Source organism: Solanum dulcamara, chromosome 8 (assembly GCF_947179165.1).
Source record: "Solanum dulcamara chromosome 8, daSolDulc1.2, whole genome shotgun sequence".
Lineage (NCBI taxonomy): Eukaryota > Viridiplantae > Streptophyta > Magnoliopsida > Solanales > Solanaceae > Solanum > Solanum dulcamara.
Window position 1 is genome coordinate 675,542 of NC_077244.1, and position 20,631 is coordinate 696,172.

The window sequence follows — 20,631 nt, forward strand, 5'->3', positions numbered from 1 at the left end:
ATACTGCCGACACTGCAAACCTTAACCAAGAATTGTATTTGTCTGCAATATTCTAAGTGTAATTTACCTTTTTAATACACACTCTCTCTCTATATATATATCTCTATCTCTATATATATATATGGGATGAGATAAACAAGAATATTTTATGAAATAAAATATTTAACAAAATTATTTTATTTTATTTGAGATAATAATCTCATCGTTTTAGTTCAAATGATTGCATAAAATATAATTTTAGGATCAACCAATATGAGATAAAATAAATATCAAAATTTATTTCGAAATTATTAAACTTATCTCATATATCAAACGAGCCTTAATAGTATGAGATCTGGTCTATTCCTCAAAAGTTCAAATATAAATATAACATGTATTTAGTGCCAAATATAAATATAACATGTATCTAATATTAGATTTGACCTATTCTCGCATATCTAATATCTCATATATATGCATTTAGTGTCAGATACATACCATTTATATGTAAGTGTATATGATTTGAAATCTGATAAAAAATTATTAATTAGTGAGACAATATGTAATTATTTCAAAAGAATTAATAAACATAATAGAAATATTTGTGTAATTATATATTTTTTCCTAACTTAATTCATAGCTAATTTAATTATATAAATATTTTTTTTATAAGCTTTAAATCTCACAAGACTAGTCAAAGAAGGTGGTCCTAGTCCATATTAAACTTTAGCTTGAAGAATTAAAGTGAGGCCCTACACTTATATGTAAGTCCTTTTGGTGAAACGCTCAAGGGCTAAAGTGCACGAATACTTAATTTTGGTACAATTATTTAAGTCATATTCGTACCGTGTAAAAAAAATTGTAAATCTATTTTCTTTGAAATAACCTTGGATATATAGTGTTTGAAATTAAGTTTGACAATGTTAAATTTCAGAAAAAATATTTGAAGATTTATATGACTGAAGTTCAAGCATATATGGCTAAAAGTTCGATTATTTTTGTCTAAACTTCAATTATAAGTGGCTAAATTAAGTTATTTTTGTTTGATGTTCAAATATATATATATATAACTAAAGTTTAGTCATTTTTGCTTAAACTCCAATCATATACGGTTAAATTAAATCATTTTTATCTGAAGTTCATGAACATATTATTGTCACTCATTCTTGTCTCCAGCGATTAATCTATTCCATAGCAATCCGGTGATTAGCCTATCCAGCACTACTAGAAGCCTTCATAAACTCATTGTTCGTGTCAAGTTTCATTTTTGCATGAATTTCAGGTAAAAATATCTCAACTTCAACTTCAAACTTGAAACCCCCTATATCTAAAATTATTTTGAAATCGATAAACATATTATTTTTTTAGGTCTAGCTTTTAGTCAATGGGACTTCAAGACTATCATAAACAGGCCAAACATTAAAAGAAGGACCAGCTAGCATATGTTGGGCTTTAAATTCTATTCACCAACCTCTTACACCTATCATCATCCCAAATTACTAATCAAGAAGAGCAAAAATGGTTGAAATTATGTTTCCAAATAATGATAAGACTTGAATTTAATATTTGTTCTTATATTGTTTAAATTTACAGATAATACACTATACTGTTATCTAGTATTTGTAATAACTTACAACATTTTAGATGATGATATAACATTTTCTCATAAGATATTTAGTTTGCTCAAAAGAATCTTTAAATCATAATCTAAAAAGTCTATAATATGCAAAAAGAAAAAAAAGATGGTAATTTACATTTACTAAATAGTTGGCCCAAAAAGGACAACCCAGAGAAAAATTCATGAAAAGTACTTAAAATTTGTTAAAAATAGAAGAAAGGCGTAATGAACTTATATATACGCATAGATATGTACGTTTTCAGGCATAAAAATTGTAACAAGGCTTGATCAGTGACATAACAAGATTTTTTACTTAAAAATAAAATAAAATGTAAAGATGTAAGTAAATGTAAAGATGTAAGTATATAAAGAAGTATTTGACGAGATTCAATATTTACTTTATTACGTATACATAATAAAATAATTTTGATCTTATATATACTCTATCCTTGAATTTAATAGGTGACTCTCAACCGACATTATCCACAGCATGTATAATCCATTGAATTTAGATTCATCCATTAATTAAAGTACCTACTTATTTGATCAATGTTCCACTTAATTTGACTTCACACCACTTGAGTCAATTAAATAGAAAACGCTTAAGAAAATTCTTTATTTTCAAAGTTTGAATATGGAATTTCTGATTAATGATGGTAAATTACCTTTTGGGTAAATCTTACAAAATTTGTACTATAATCATGATTTGAACTCCATACATAACAACAAATCGACTTTGTCAATCAACAATTTTTGTAAATGGATTGGAGAAGAGAAATATGAGAAGTGATGTAGCTTTCAAAATTAAATACAATTTGTGCTAATCCAAGTAAGAAATGAAAAACGAGATTCATTTTGATTTAAGTGTCACGACCCAACCCCGTAGGCCGCAACTGGGGTCCGACCTGGACCCTCTTATGCGTATTTATCAACTACACTTAAGTTGAACCGTGTGTGATGTGATACTATATACAGAACCCCCAATAGTTTAAAACTTTTTCATGTAAATGTAGCTTCTTTCATTTGTATCATATCATGAAAGGGCACGCGAGCCAACAAGGCTGCTATAACAAAAACATTCACAACATATCGAATAGGCAACATCGAAACTAACTCACAAACAACCCACATATACATATGTATACAGACCTCTAAGAATAGTAACAGCAACATATGGCGGGACAAGGCTCCCGCCGTACCCCTGAATGTACAAATATATACATTAAGTGACCAGCATCAAAATTTAGGCTCCAGAACAGTGAAGCACTTCCGACACAGCTGAGAGGAACTCCTATGCTGATGGATCTCCAGAATAAACATCTGTACCTGCGGGCATGAAACGCAGCCCCCCGAGAAAAGGGGGTCAGTACGATATATGTACTGAGTATGTAAAGCATAACACATCGTAACTGAGATCATAACTGAAATAAGGATGCAGGGGACAAGTATAATAACTAAATGAATTACTGTACCTGCACCTTAGGACACGTAAATCATACACATCATCATATGTTGTGCCCGGCCCTCTAGTAAACTCGGTGTTATAATCACTTCTTCATAATCACATATCATCATATCATAATGCATTTCATTTCATCATATCATCGTATACGGTATCATACCATCATATACGGTATTATCTTATCATGTATATCATCGTATCACACCCGGTTCACTGCGGGGCTCAGGGTCACAATGTATTGCTTTAATCTCATATGCATGCCTACATAAAGTATCCGGCCCTTTAGTGAGGGACTCGGTGAATGGAGTGGTGTACGTCTATAGCGTACCATCATAATATACACATATACCCGGCCCTCTAAGGAGGGACTCGGTGTTCCTTCCTTATTTCACCACATATACTATCATATTACAGCCGGCCCGGGACTCGGTGAATAATCGTATCGTCATAACATATAACATATATCACACCTCACGTACGGCATCGTCTCCTCGTGCGTGGAACTATACACATCCGGCCCGGGACGCGGTGAAAGAAGCAATAACACTGTGCACGATAACATATCCCGGCCCATCGTGGGACTCGAGGAAAGATGGGTTACAGTATGCAAGAGTAGAGTAGTGAGAAACCATATGCAACTAAGTCATTATCTAAGACTCAATGAAACAGTCAAGTGAACCGTTACCTGAAGACTGGGGAGTAATTATCCGAGGTATCCCTTTAGATGTCATTAGGGCTTACATCAGTTAGGGCCTCAAGAATCACAGACATGCATCCAGACAATGCCATATAACTTATGCAATCAGAAACATGTTTTATGCAATCAAAGACACAGTTATGCAATCAGAGACACAGTTATGTAATCAGTGACATTGATCATTCCAGAGATTTCAAGGAAAGGAGCTTGTATCTCCACTTACTATTCACTGTATAGCAGTCTTGAGAATAATTGTTTGACTACTTTCAGACTCTTAATATTCAGGAGTAACTACAAGTCACGAGTTACAATCAGAGCTCATAAATGGAATTACCTCTAAACCTATATCATATACCATTTAACTTAAAATTAAGCCATTCCAAAGGAAAGGAGAAATGGGCTTTACATGTACTAGTTTTCATCACATAAAAGACTTAAGGGCAACAACTCAGCTATTGCAGGAGTTCTAACATCAAGAAGTAAATAAGAGTTTCGACTTATATTCAGGGCTTTATGAATGGATTGAATCCCACATATCATATACATATCATTTATAACTTACATCTAAGACATGCCAAAAGAAAAGAAAGATAGTTCTACATACTAATTCCAAAAACATGCCAAAAGAAAGCTTTACATACCTTGTATGGACTTCTCTTAATCACGTCCACATCGTTGTCCTCGAAACCTATTTAACATGGAAGTAATGTAAGTATTAACAACCTTGGACTTTTTAGCAACTTAGACTACCCACGAGTATTCATAACATTCATCCCTTCGCTCGCCTTCTCGACTAGTTCCTTAACTAGTTAGGATGTTAACGAAAATCGGACAGCACCTCCCCTATAATGTGCCCTATCCGAAATCCCAACCATGTCCTTAGAACCTGCAGCCAACCAACAATGCAACCATCAGCCCATACATATACATATTATGACAAAATTACTCAATATAAACCCTCTATAATTCACTCGAAACTAAGATACCAAAACTAGAGTTTTTAATTTTTCTTTCGCGAATTCTTTAATTGCAAAAGCGGAGGGTCATGTGGCTGCAACCAGCAGCTACCACACCTCATTTAGATACCTTTTAGACCCTGCAACACGCCACAACACAACCAGCAGCAGCCCTTACACGTACAACACTTTATTTCGACAACAACTTAACTATAGCGATTCTAAATTCGTTAATTTCGAACGCTGAACTTTTCAAACCTTTCCCCCAACTTCCAGCAGCTCCTAAGGTGTGTAATACACCATAATTTAACATCATAAACTTCAAATTAGAGGGTAAGAACTTACCTTTCCCGAAATTGGCTAGAACTCGCCAAAATCGCGCCTCGGAAATATTTTTAGCATGCTGTAACATCGTGGCAGCTTGCTGTCCGTTTTTTTGCTGCATCAAATCCTAATTTTGTACTACTAATACTTCCATATCATCGTAGTATACGCTAATTAATTAATTTACGGAAGAAAGTTGAGAAACTCACCTTTAATCTTCAAGAACCAAAGCTGCCTCTCTTTTCTCTCTTCTCACGTTTGTTTTCTGTTTGTTTTGCTGCAGTTTGAAGACCAAAACTGAAGTATATCCCTAATATACATACATATATGTGGTCCCAAGGGGGTGACACGTGTCATCCCCTAAGGATGACACGTGTCAAGCCATGATTGGCCACTGTGTCATGCTGCCAATTAGGGGCTGCCACGTGGCAGCGGGGTCCACCTCCCCCAAGCAGCTGCATCACCTACTTGAACCTAAGTAGGTGCATCACCTGCTTGCTTGAGGTGCTGCCACGTGTCGCTCCTCCATTGGTTGCCACGCGTCGTCTTTTTCCCCTCCTCGCGGGTTCGTAATTTCGTCTCACTTTAAGAGCCTATGTAATCCGTACTACGTAAGCTTGATATATCCTTAAGAAACTTAAGTGTATAAGACTCTTAACTTCGTGTCTTACGTAGGCAAATAGAGTCCTACGACTCATTTCTTAGCCTCCAACTCTTTCCGGATTCTTATGACTCTATCTCCAACCTCCCTTCTCGCGAGGTATCACAATCTTCTTTCCTTAGAGTTGTTTGATAGTGTTGTAGCTTATACGGCTCACATGATAGTGTCTAAGGAACTTAAGAAGACGTTTCGAGCTCAAGAGTGCGGGGTGTAACATCAAGTTATAAGTCGAGTCAGGCGATTGAGAGTGAAAAATTCTTTAAATTATATGCACCGATAGTGCAATTAATTTTATACGATCAATTCATTTTAACTTGTTATAACATATCATTTATTTTATCTCTACATTACAAAATTGGGAGTTATTAATATTTTAAAGCAAATTTGAAGGCATTCATTTAGGCTACAAGGGAGGCAAATTTCATGTTGAAGTGCGTAGTCATCTTATCTAAAAGTTGAAGTTATTAGAGATAACACATTTTTTTATATTTTCAACGCGTCTCCTCATCTAGGTGTCTAATTCTTTTTTTATGGGCAAGCACGTACAAATTTTTGATAATGAATAATAGTGAAATCCGATCTCAGGACCTTTGTCAGTTCTGATACCATATTAATGTATATATGTTTGAAGTGAATTATACATAGGGGTCTTTTGGTTTGAATAAAAGTTATGATGAGATAAGTTATGTTGAGATTAGTTATGATGAGATTATTTCTTATTATGGAATAAGTTATGTTGAGATTAGTTATGATGAGATTATTTCTTATTATGAGATAAGTTATGTTGAGATTAGTTATGATGAGATTATTTCTTATTATGGGATAAGTTATGTTGAGATTAGTTATGATGAGATTATTTCTTATTATGAGATAAGCTATGTTGAGATTAGTTATGATGAGATTATTTCTTATTGAGTGTTTAGTTTGTTATATTCAAAATAATATGCATTCCATAAATTTTAAGAATAGGTTGTTTGTTTACAAAAATACCCTTCACTTTATTTAGTTTTCTATATTTTTTTTGCAAGCTTTAGTTATTCAATATTCATTCTTAAAATAAAATTTTCATCTTCTTTACCTTAAATATTTTTATGTGTGCATTTTTATGATGTCCGTATGTATTTAAAAATAAAACTTTCTTCTTATTTAATTTAAAATTTTCATTTTAAGTTTGTTAAAGTAAATTTTTTTTAGGAGAAATCAAAATATAAATAAACATAAGAATTCGTCAAATAAATTTATAAATAAAAATTATATTATATAGTGTAATTTTTTAATAGAAAAAATATGAAGAATTATCATAAAAATAAGGAGTGAATGTTGTTATCTATGGTATTAAAAATAATGTAAATATATATGAATGTGAAAAGTGAGGTATAAAAATATTTAAAGGGATATATTTGTCATTTACCTATTTTATCCCGGGATAACTTATACCACTCAAAGGAGGGATAACTTATCTCGGTACTATTTATTAATCTCAGGATAAGTTATCCCAGACTTGTCAACCAAACACCAACTTAAGTGCCACTATAATTTAGTTCCGAAATTATTTGATATTATCCTTCACATAACACGACCCCTAACCCATTTAAGAAATTGGTGCTGCCCTTCCCCTAATGAACCTTGTTTTGGAAGAAAAAGAAGCTTCAAATCATATGACTCAACTATTTCTTTTCTCTTCTTTCTATTATGTTTAAGACTACAAATAAATTATTAGTTACAGATTCAGAATTTAATCGTACATTATAAATTCCTAGTTAAAAGTTGTCTATTCATGTTTAATAGTATAATGCTAAGAATTTTAAATATTAAATTCATTAAATATAAATTTTGAATCTGTTTATATATTAGCCCCTCATTTCACCCTTTTTGATTTTAAACTACTTGCATCTATTGTTTATTGGTCCAATGGCCTCAGCCTTGGTTGTCCCTCTATTAAAATGTTGGGCAAGTGGCGGAGAATTACCCGTATTCAGTATGAACAAAGTGAAAATTGCTTATATCAGACAGGGTGGGAGAATCATGAAAACACTTGTTGCTTTCATATTTTTTGGATTTAGCTTCATAAAAAAATATGTTACTGTTGAAACACGGAAGAAATGATATCTTAGAGAACAACTTATTAAAGCTAATAACAAATTAATTGATTTGGTACAATCATGAAAACACTTGTTGCTTTCATATTTTTTGGATTTAGCTTCATAAAAAAATATGTTACTGTTTGAAACACGGAAGAAATGATATCTTAGAGAACAACTTATTAAAGCTAATAACAAATTAATTGATTTGGTACAATCATGAAAACACTTGTTGCTTTCATATTTTTTGGATTTAGCTTCATAAAAAAATATGTTACTGTTGAAACACGGAAGAAATGATATCTTAGAGAACAACTTATTAAAGCTAATAACAAATTAATTGATTGACTCTACATTGCCCCATAAGCAATTTAACACTAATTAACTATGCTTACTCTGAATTCTTTGTTATATATATACCCTCACTAGTACATTTTCATGGACAATATTCACCATTTAATTTAGAGATCCTCAAATTATGTCTAGCAATAATCATAATATTAAGCTTTTCTTCATGGCTCATTTTATGATATTTTTTCTGTTTTTATCATTTTTTCAATCTTATGCTAATGATAATTCTCCTTCCATCATTTGCAAAAATACGCCTTTTCCTAATTTATGCAAATCAATGCTACCAGCAACTGGAAATTATAGTAATATCTATGATTTCACAAATCTTTATCTACCGTTCATAAATTTATTTCTCTTGTTCAAAAATATCTTAGACGATCGAAAAATCTAACGATTCTTGCAATTCGCGCCCTCGAAGATCGTCATTTTTTAGGTGATTTAAACATAGATTATCTCTCAACAACATTCAAGACTGTTAATCAAACTTCCAAAATTTTGCCACTTTTGGAAACAGAGGATTTGCAAACTCTGTTAAGTGCCATTTTGACAAATACAGAAACTTGTTTAGCTGGTCTCCAAGAAATTAATAGTACCTCTTTTGATCCTTGGAGTTTGAGAAATGACATTTTAACCCATCTTATTAATGACACAACTTCATAGTGTTTCTTTAGCCTTGTTCACAAAGGGGAGGGTTCCTAAGGACAAAAAAGGAACAAAAATTACTAAAAAAAAGGCAGCTTTCAGAAATGGCCACTTGCCTTTGAAAATGTCTAAAAGAAATAGGGCTATTATTGAAACAATTAGCAGGAGAAAGCTGCTCCAGCAACAAGATGCTGACCAAGTTTTGGTGAGTGACAGATACATTTATATATATATATATATATATATCAAATCGTGATCGGCTATATGAATCTTCGCTCCATTTAAGCTCAACTCATGTTATTATAATGTCAAATAAAAATATATGTAAATAAATATAATGACGCTAATAATATTAAAAGTCCTCTAACAAGACTAAAATGTATTCCCGATTAGTAGATATCACCTGTATGAATCTTTTTCCTTCATTGTGCCTTATCTTTAGTTAAGTTCGCCTTAATTGTAATATATGTTAGGTCTTTCAAGACAACTTCCTTCATTCAATATGAGTTTAGGCCTACGTTCCTATCTATGGGGAAAACAAATTCCTAGCTAATCATAAATTTTTGTAGTAAATTATAGTTACTACATAGAAAAGGAAGTCTTGGAGCAACGATAAAGATATCTATATGTAATCTATAAGCCACGAATTTGAGTTGTAAAAATAGCCACTAATAAATGCATTAGGATAAATTGTCTACATCACACCCCTTGAGGTGCAACCCTTTTTTGAATCCCGAGTGAACATGGGATGCTTTAGGCATCGGCCTGCTATTATTAAAGTTACTATAACAATACCTTATAACCACAATAGATTGTGATGAAACAAAATGTTTTCTAACAAGACCCAAACCTATTCTAGATTAGTAGATATCACTTGTATGGATCTTTTCCCTTTATTGTGTTCTATTTTTAGCTACATTAATTGTAAGAAATTTAAGGTCTTCCAAGAAAATTTCCTTCAATGTGATTTTAATTTTTAAGTCCATATTATTCCAATGGAAAAAAGAATCCTAGCCAATAATTATTTTTTTTTAAAAAAAAATTGTCATAGGAACATGATAACCATGTTTTGGTGAGTGATGTTGTGATAGTAAACCAAGATGGAAGTGGGAATTTTAGTACCATAAATGATGCTGTGGCTATTGCTCCAAATAATACTGATGGTACCACAGGCTATTTTCTCATATATATTACTGCTGGTATGTATGAGGAATATGTTTCAATTGCCAAAAACAAGAAGTATTTGATGATGGTATCAACCAAACACTAATCACAGGCAACCATAGCTACAATGTTGATGGATATACTACATTTAATTCTTCTACTTTTGGTAAGTACCTCCATAATTACTCTATTTTTCAACTTACCATATCGAACGTGATAATGTTACGTACAGTTTACCTTCTCTAGACCTTGCTTATGAGACTATACTGCATTTATTGTTGGTTGTAACTTGACAATGTAAATATTCTTTTACACTATCAATGTACAAAACATAACCTCATATATAACCTACATGTTAAAGGTTATGTATAATAACAGGCAACTCTTTATAGCAAATCTGATATGATAACCTAAAAAACAAAGCAATAATCTTTGTATCATGTTAAATTGAACTAAAAGAACTGATGTCATAAAAATTATTTACATTGATAATGTATATAATTTAAATCCTATTTTTTAGAGTTTAAGTTGTATACATTAACTTCGTAACAAATATTTATACAATCAGGTCATTCATAAGGCAATTAAAGGTGAATTTTTATAATAACTGAGCACTAATTGGTAACATGATAAAAATAGTAACTAACTTATTATGACATGTTAAAATTCACTCATACTACAAACATTTTTTTTTTAACATTATCAATTGTGGTGGAATCCTTTCACGCTTGTCCACAGGTCTCAAATTCTAGATTTCTAGTGATATAACAACAATAACAACAGACCCAATATATTCCCACAAGTGGAATCAAGGGAGGGTAGATATACGCATACCTTATCCCTACCTTTTCATTTGAGTCATAGGAATGAAAAGAATTTTGGTAGAAAGCGTTTCTTCCTTCAATGCGCTTTACGCGGCGCATAGCCAGATTAGTCAAGGCCTCAAAGGGATATTGTCGTACCGGACAAAGGGTGAGAAACCAAAGAAAACTCAGATCCATATATCTTAATATGTTCTCTTTTATCAACAGCTGTGGTTGGTCAAGGATTTGTTGCAGTTAACATAACGTTCCAAAACACAGCAGGACCAATCAATCACCAAGCAGTTGCAGTTAGAAATGGTGCAGATTTATCAACATTTTATAGCTGCAGCTTCCAAGGGGTACCAAGACACATTATATGTACATTCACTCAGACAATTATGTGACATTTATGGCACAGTCGATTTCATATTTGGAAACGCTGCTGCAGTTTTCCAGAATTCCAACATATACCCAAAACTCCCTTTACAAAGTCAGTTCAATGCAATCACAGCACAAGGCAGAACAGATCCAAATCAAAACACTGGAATTTCGATTCAAAATTGCATTGTGAAACCAGCAGATGACTTAAAATTCAGCAACAGTAGCATGCAAACGTACCTTGGTAGGCCTTGGAAGGAGTACTCGAGGACTATTTATGCCCAAAGTTTCATCGATGGATTCGTGAATCCGTTAGGGTGGAGAGAATGGTCAGGAGATTTTGCACTCAATACGAGTTATTATGCAGAGTTTAATAGTTTAATAATACAGGGCCAGGTTCTAACACCAGTGGAAGAGTCACTTGGCCTGGTTTTCATGTTATTGATGCTGCTGATGCTGCTAACTTCACAGTTTCTAGCTTCTTACTTGGAGATAATTGGTTGACACAAACTGGAGTGCCATATTTTAGTGGTCTGTTATAAACACGATCTCGATAAGCTGTAAAACCTCAAGTCTGCTCCAGTTGAGGTTGATGTGTATAATTAAATGAGGTGACTTATTTTATTTAGTTATAACTTATCTACGCTATAAGACTTGGGAACACAGGAAAAGGTTTTTTCTAAATCTATGCCAAAAGTGTCTAATATGAACACTTTATCATGTGTTCGGGTGCTTAATTGGAACAAATCATAATCCGAGTGTCTAAATGAAATTTCCTTACAAGTTTAAAGGGCAGTCGATGTATTCCACCTTGTATGAATTGCCTTGATCCCAGCTACCTTGGTGTAGTTGATTGATACAAATTGAATTGAACGAGTTACTTGAAAAAATTGCTCGAACCCAAGAACTCTGATTAAGAATGAAAGGATACTTACCACCCCACCACAACTCCGAGTGCTGCAACTTCGGAAAAACGCCCTTTGCTTTTCTTCTTCTTTTTAAATCTTATGTCAAGAATCACCACATTATACAGAATTCTTCTGAACATGCTCACTTAAGCATGAACACTTGAATAGAAGTATAGAACAAGATAGATACAAAAAAGATTCATATATGATATAACAGACCCCAACCAACTAATATCTGATTGAATCGTAGTTCATTCAATGATCGAACAACCATCCCATGTGGATTTTCATTTCTTTTAATTTCTTAGAAGTTTTCATTTCCAGTCCAACAAGTCTGATTCTGTCCATAGTGACTAATTAACAGTAGTCCAGAAAAACTGGATTTCTTTAGAAAAAGCTTTGAAGTTTTAAGATACATAAACTGGCCTTAAGATACATAAACTGGCCTTTTATTCCAATACAACATATCTAGTGTAATCTACAAGTGGGGTTTGGGGAGGATAGGATGAACGCAAACCTTATCTCTGCCTTTTGGGGTAGAGAGACTATTTTCGATAGACCCTATGCCTTTTATTCCACACACATAAAAAAGACTTGAAATTTTTTTAAAGCAACAAAGCAACCCATGATAAAAATAGACACACCTTAGAACTTTTGGAAAAAGTCATATATGTGGTCATTAATTTCTTCTGGCCTTTCTTGGTTGATGAAGTGTGCAACTCCTTCCATGATAACTACTTCTTGCAAGAATGGCACCATTTTTTGGAACCCACCTTTGTGGATATATTCCTTAACACCAGGTGTATTGTAAGTTAGGTCGACATCCCCTACGATGAACTTAACAGGGACCTTTATTTGTACACCGGTCCATGGCGCCGTCAGCTCCCAGTTTCTGCAACAGTTAAAAATGAAACAATAATAAAATGGCCACACAAACAGCTAACATGCATCATAAATAATTGTATACATAGAAGACTTACAGGGTTGTTTGGTTGGTGGGATAAAGGATAACAATCCCAGGATAAAATGCGGGATTACTTTATCCTATTTTTGGTTATGGGTCCCAGGAACCATTTTGTACTAAAATGGTGGGATTAGCTATTCAATATAGAAGGTGAGATAACTAATCCCATGGGATATCCAAACCCTGGGATATCCTTGTTTATCTCATCCTCGTAAACAAACGACTCATAAGAGTATGAGTCAAAGCAACTAGAGGCAGATCCAAGATTTAAACATGATGAATTCAACTTTTAAAGTTCTTAGCACTGGACATATTGTTACTTCTGAAATTATGAGTTCAGAATTTAGTATATGTTGAAATTTTAGTCTCTTATACACATGTAACTCTATGTTGCATGTTGAAGATACTGGGTTCAGTTGAAGTGAGTATATTAGGTTGCATTGGCCTCATAAAGCAACATTGCTTATGAGCAGGTATCAGAACATAAAACTATTAAGCTGATCCATGATAACCAGGGGCGGATTTATAGGCTAAAATGTGGGGCACGTGAACCCCGTGGTCTCTCCGTAAAACTAGGTATTAATGTATATATTTTCTAAAATCGGTATAATATTGACTACTGACACTCATGCTACAAAAAGGTTAAATGCTAAACGTGGTTGAATATTGAGTTATTTACCTAGAGTACAAGGATCAATTCTCACTTAATACATTTTTCCCAGAACAATTCTTAGGTTCATATTTAGAAACAATACCACAAAAAATTTGAGCAACAAATAAAATTAAGAGTTCTTGAACAAATAGGTCATTTTCTAAAGAAAATGATTAGGCAACTCACAGGTCCATAGCTCGATAGTAGTTTAATCCACCAGTAAAACCTGTCTGTCTGAACTTGTTGGCATAGTAGTTGAGATCCTCTTCTGACAACCAAGACGGCAATGTAATGGGAGTATGAGGTGAACCCCCAAATCCTTTCTCTTTAGGTACACGAAGAGGAGCTGGACTGCGTGATGTTAAAAATTTTGCGATTAGTCTTGTGGTATCAACACGGGCAAACTCCTCTTCTACCTCTCCACATTCCTAAGAAACAACACATTTGAAAGGGAGTTTTCAGCAACGATGATTAAATAATGTCTTCAGCAACGATGATTAAATAAACGTCTTCAGCAATGATGAAGAAATCTCAATAGCACATGGAAACCACTGGAATTCATCAAATTTGTCCAACAGCTAGTTTTTATTTTTATTTTTTATGATTTAACTCTAACATAAGAGCCTTTTCTTTAAATGATAAATTAAAAAGTCATAAAAATTCTATAAAACAAGATGGTGCCAAAGAAGTACAAATTTCTGGCACTGAGCTTCCAAAAGAATTTGCAAAGTATCTATGCAAATAGGATGTTCTCTTTACACAAAAAATAAAGTGAACAACGTTTCTGTTCTTTTCAATATCCTATATAAGCTTATAAAATAAGCATATAATTTAGTTGGATTAAGCAATCAAAATCACGATAGGATAGTAGTCGAGAAAATATTTAACAAATGTTTAGAACAAAGCTGAATGGTGAGAACTGGGATACTAACGAGTACTTTTATCAAATCTGGGGGACACGGTCTAATCATGAGGGTAGTATTTTATCATGGTTTGGATCCTAAGTTTTTATGGATTTTCCATCCAACAACCGCCTTCCCCTCCTTTTTCTCTTTAGATATTTCCAACAAAAATGAAAAAGACTGTCCAAGTATTCAGCTGATCACAAAAAAGTTAATAAACAATAATCATAAGCATGAAGATTATCAACACGAGAAAGTGCCGAAAAAGTATTCAGAAATTTTGAGAAGATATGTTTGTTGAATCATTTCACCAAAGATCTCATTAATTTGATCCCCTAAAGCATTCAACATTTAGTAGTCCCAAAATTTCACCAAAGATATCATTAATTTGATCCCCTAAAGCATTCAACATTTAGTAGTCCCAAAAGCTCCGTAACCTGTTTGTGATATACTTAATATCAAATTGTATTCAATTGAAGTATCTGCGATAAACTCAATTTCGTGCTATTTGCTAATTTACAATCTACGAAACAGAGAAAGACGAGTGCCTTTTACAGCTTGACAAGCACAATGCTTAAATTTTGGTGCACAGTGCAGTGGAAAGTTGCATATTGTTCAACAGCTACTTTTGGACTCTTCCCTGTGGTCTTTCACCAAAAAAATCCTGCTTTAGGACTCATAACCAACTAATACTCCCTCGGTTTCAATTTGTTTGTCTTCCTTTCCTTTTTACTCCGTTTATAAAAGACTGTCTCTTTCCTTTTTTTGGCAACTCTCTAATTCCAACTTTCCACATGACATATTTAAGACCACAAAATTAAAAGAAATTTTTTTACATTTTACATATCTTTAGTTTAAGACCACAAGATTTAAAGTCTTCTTTACTTTCTTAAACTCTGTTTCAAGTCAAAACGAGACAAACAATTTGAAAAGGAGGAAGTATATTGAAACAGAAATCATAGAGCAAGTTCAGACACATAGACCTTATGTCAGATATCAAATATTTGAAGTCCCGGAATAGCAGAACCTATATGATTAATCCAATACAATTCGATCACTGAATTTCCAGAAAAGTTATTTGATACAAAATAATTGGAAGCAATGATATCACCAAAATCTTGACTTTATCCTTACGTGCATGCACTAAGGAAGATCATATAAAAAATGTCTTCAATCCAGAATTAGCTGCAGGAAGGCAGCAGCTATATGAATCATTAGCTTCCGTTTGGCCATAGATTTTAAAGTTGAAACTTGAAAATTTGAGTTTTTGGAATTTGAAGTTATGTTTGGATGTATTTTACTTGGAAAAAAATTGAAATTTTATGCGTGGAAGTTCCAAAAACTGGTCTGAGGTAGACCAGGTTTTGGAAACTTGAAAATATATTTTTGAGGAAGAAGGAAACTTGAAAATATTTGAAGATCAGATTTTGAAAATCTGATCAAATTTCATGGTTAAACGCTAGCTTAAACTTTTCCAGACAATTTTTAATTGAGCTCCTCTATGTGAATCATCTATATATATTTTCCTCTATTAGACTTTCTAATCTCCGTTCAACTTAACCTCCCCTCCTTATCCAAGCTGAAATTAAGGAAAATAATGTAACAGTCAATAGAAGAAAAACAAAGGAGAGAAGGATGCTGGAAGAAACCTGAAATCTGCAAATATAGTAATCATCCCCAAGGACAGCACGCATAGATTCAATAGGCTTTCTCTTGGGGTTCCTGGGGTGGAAGACAACGCTCATATTAACCAGTGCTTTGATCCTATCAGGTCGCAAAAGGCATACGTGCCAAGCTATAACAGCACCCCAATCATGTCCAACAAGGAACACCTAATTCATAGAAGCGAATCAAAAAATTAAGTAGCAAAAGCGTGTGCATCCACTGTTTGGAACTCAATCTATGTAAATCTATACATAAAGAGTTGAAGTTCTATGCACTAATCGTTAAAAAATATTTATACAATCAGATCATTTATTAGCAGAATTACAGGCAAATTTCAAAGAGAGTAGAAGATAACGAAAGGGAAACGAGGTCCTAACTGAAAATAACATAAACTACCATTCCATCAATCATACCAGTCAAGTCAATCGAATTTGTTTTGAATAATTTCCTCTTAAAGTTCGATTGTGATGGGAACATCATAACTATTCTACCTAGTAGGAGTGCCTATTGTGACTCGTGAAGGTTATAACATAGAGTTGGAGGTCTTATATCCAAAACATCTAGAAAAACCACCCTGTTCAAGAAGCCCCTACTTATACCCCTGTTTTCTTCTGACATTTTCTTGCAATATTCACCCTAATATCTTTAACAAGATTGTTTCCACTGCCAGAAGGCCCCATTAAGGCAAGAATATTATCTTGATGTATGTGATAGCATCCAATTCCATGTATTTTCTATATCTGTTTGTTCTAATTAATCTTAAATAGTCTTATATCTTAAATTTGAACTACTTTAATAATTTATTATTATCATTTTTTATCATCTTTTATTTTCCCTCTCTAATCCATCTAGTTCCTTCCTGTACAATCATTTTAAGGCCACAAAACACTCGCTTGAGGCAGCAAACAAAAAGAATCATATTTGAAGATGAATTATTACCAAGGTATTCGTCACTCAAGCAAATGTGGAAGAAGACCCCGTGAAAAAGTTGTATGTATCAAAGAAATGGAAGGGCTCTCCTTACTACCTTGATAAGCATTCCAGAGTGATAAGCATTAATTAACATCAATTAATAATCTGAAAAAGTTCTAACTAACCTACTATAAATAGGTTAGCTACATAACTTAAATACATTAAAAGAAAAACCACAAAAATATGTAGGTATATATATTAACCGATGCATCCACTGCCTATATATATTAAGTTTGCACCGGTATCTCCAAATTCTATATTGCCCTGTAATTACTCAAAGTCTCAAACTATAGATATATGTTTATAGAACTCTAAAAAAAAGAAACTTTATTTGTACAATACTACTAAGTTTGTGAATCCACTATCAATATATAAAGACTATAAATTCTAGATTTTCCTTCCCTCTAAGGCCATAAAGTGCTTGCTTGAGGCAGCAAACGGAGATAGAGCCATTTCTTTTAAGATGAATTATCGGCAAGATGGTTGTCACTCAAGCAATCACGGGAGCAGATTCCGTCAAATATCAAAGAAATGGAAGGGCTCTCCTTCTTACCTTGATAAGCATTTTTTTCAAAGTGATAAGCATTAATTAATATCAATTAATAACCTAGAAAAAATGCTAACTAACCTACTATAACAGGTTAACTACCTAACTTAAATGCATAAAAAAGTTCAAAAACAAAAAATACAAAATTATCTATACAGTATATCCATTAACTGATGTATTAACTGTCCATATATATTTGTTATGCAACACAATATGTAAAATCCTAGATTGTCCTGTAATTACTCGAACCATACTGTAATATATACATACAGAACTCTAAAAAGGTGACTTTATTTTTAACATTAACTTTGTGAGCCCACTATCAAATATATTACTCGACTTTAAAATCTAGATTCGCCTTTGACCTGATCGAAACTCAGAGAATCAAGAAGGGCAACAAGGTTACCCACTATGTGGTAGACCATAAGCTAGAAGGGCAAGTATTAATTAGCAATAATTGATAACCTAGAAGAAATGCTAACCAACCTACTAGGAAAGGTTAACTACATATCTTAAATACATAAAAAATTAAACAAAACCAAAAAAAATATGTATGAACTTATGTCTATATATATATTAAGTTGGGCACAACTGTCTATAAATACTTGATTGCCCTGTAATTACTCGAACTATACTATACAAATATGTAAACAGAACTCTAAAAAGAGAAACTTTATGTGTATAATATAGAGAAGACTTCAAAATTCCAAATTCGCCTTTGACCTAAACGAGACCCAAAGCATTGACAAGGGAAATAAGGTCAACCCACTATGTGAAAGGCAATAATATAGCTAGAAGGAGAAGGAGAGGCATCAAAGAAATGGAAGGGCAAGCATTAATTAACCTAGAAAAAAATACTAACAAACGTGCTATAACAGGTTAACTGCATAACTTAAATACATAAAAAAAGTTAAACAAAAATTACAAAACTATGAATGCCCCCCATTACTTATATATATTAAGCTAGCATTTGACCATACATTTTGTATCAATTTTTTGCAAATTTATCTTCAAATATATCGTTGGCAATATGATCTTCAAACATTTTCAAATTCCAAAATGTAGCTCAAACCAATTTTTGGGGGAAATTTCGCTTAGACTCACAAAACTTCAATTTTCCCCCCAAAAAATGCAAGCCCAAACAACTTCAACTTCCAAAAACTCAAATTTTCAAGTTCCCAAAAACCGTCTCAAACCAATTTTCCAATTTTCGAAAGAAATATCAGTTCCACTCAAAAACTCCTAGTAAAATGCATGTCATAACACAATTTCAGAAACTCAAAATTTTCAAGTTTCAACTTCAAAATCTATATCTAAATAGTACACTACTGTCACTAAATCCTATATTTCCCAGTAATTACTCAAACTATACATTATCACTACTATCAAATATATTACTCAAAAAATTAAATTCTAGATTTGCCTCTAACCTTATCGAGACCCAGGGCATCGAGAAGGGCAATAAGGTCACCAACAATATGAAAAACGGTATAGCTAGAAGGAGAAGGAGGAGAATCTGTATCACCATAACCACGTAGATCTGGAGCTATTGCACGGTAACCCTTAGATGAAAGTGAAATCAGTTGGTGACGCCATGTATACCAGAGTTCAGGGAAACCATGGAGGAATAATATTGTTGATGGACCTTCACCAATTTCAGCTATATGCATATTTATGCCGTTTACAGTCAAATTTTTGTGCTCTATATTCTCCATTGTTGGTTCTGTTTGTGAGTTTTCCGTTGCTATCTTTTTGTTTTTGGTAGAGATGATCAACAAAAAATATTTCACGGGAAGAGATTCAAATATATTTATTTTTAATAATAAATTTTTAAATATTTTAAATTATTATAATTTATAATATTTTGAATTGTTAATTATTATGACTTATAATATTTTTTATATAATTTATAAATATATAAATTTTATTTTAAAAAACTTAACTCTCGAAAAATAAAAAAAATGAAAGTATATACTAATCGCCTTTTTTGAATTGTTCAATTAAACGAAGTTTGTTACGCAACCTTTGAAAAGAAAATGAAAATATGCCTAATAAATAAATATGTCTTTTAATTTTAATTTAATTGATATTTATGTTTTTTAATTTTTTAACGTACATAAATAAATATTTGAATTTTTATTAAATTAAATAAATAGATATATAAATCCTATATGACATAGAGTCTGTTTGGATGGACTTATAAGTTATCCTTTTTAGCTTATTGTGATGTTTGACTGTCAACTTAAAATATTAAATTTAAAGTATAAAGTTTTTAAAGTCATCAAAAATGAAAAGTTGGAAATCCTAACATTTTTTTTAGAGCGCTTAAAGCCATTTTTTTTACCATAGAAATTATTTTTATATCCCTTATATTTTATTTTAATTCCTAAAGTAATCTCTTTAGCCCTAAAATTCACATTTACCAAACACATCAACAACTTATTTTCAACATAAACACTTTTATCCAAACACTCAACTGATTATTTATAAAAATAACTTTAAGCACTTAAAAATTTTAAAAACACTTCATATATAAAATTTATTTTTTTTAAGCTCATTCAAACGGACTAGAAACCGCAGAGAATTCTGTATAGAATAGTTGATTCTTTTATTATTATTTTTAGCTTTTGCTTATATACTTAAAACATACTTTAAATACTTAGTGCACCGGGCTGTTCCTTTTTTTTTTATACTCTAAATACTTAGTCAAATATCTCAACTCTCAAAGATAAATATATTCTACTTATATATAAGAGGCTAGCAGCAGACAAGTAATGGACGACATGCCTGACACTGGCCAAGGGCAATTTCAAAATTTCACAGATAACGTTGCTTCATGATGTGGTACTTAATTGCTGAAGTACTTGTACTTTTTATTTTTCAGACAAAATAAAGGCTATTATTT

At 32.5% G+C, this 20,631-nt stretch overlaps 1 protein-coding gene and 1 pseudogene across 1 annotated transcript; one reads left to right on the top strand and one right to left on the bottom strand.

The window, feature by feature from the left end:
- Positions 1-8,480: 8,480 nt before the first annotated feature.
- Positions 8,481-11,848, top strand: LOC129901125 (probable pectinesterase/pectinesterase inhibitor 7; annotated as a pseudogene).
- Positions 11,849-12,639: 791 nt separating this feature from the next.
- LOC129901124 (uncharacterized) lies at positions 12,640-19,503 on the bottom strand. The gene is made up of 4 exons (XM_055976243.1): positions 19,157-19,503; positions 16,192-16,374; positions 13,827-14,068; positions 12,640-12,916 (listed from the first exon to the last, which is right to left on the bottom strand). The coding sequence occupies exons 1-4, from the start codon at positions 19,439-19,441 to the stop codon at positions 12,670-12,672; spliced, it is 957 nt and encodes a 318-aa protein (XP_055832218.1). The 5' UTR covers positions 19,442-19,503; the 3' UTR covers positions 12,640-12,669.
- Positions 19,504-20,631: the final 1,128 nt, after the last annotated feature.

Coding starts and splice junctions, on each gene's coding strand:
- LOC129901124 (XM_055976243.1), bottom strand. CDS start 19,441: ATGGAGAATATAGAGCACAAAAATTTGACTGTAAACGGCATAAATATG. Junction 14,069..16,191: donor ACTATATTTGCAGATTTCAG/GTTTCTTCCAGC, acceptor GTTGTTTCTTAG/GAATGTGGAGAGGTAGAAGA. Junction 12,917..13,826: donor TACTATCGAGCTATGGACCT/GTGAGTTGCCTA, acceptor TAACTGTTGCAG/AAACTGGGAGCTGACGGCGC.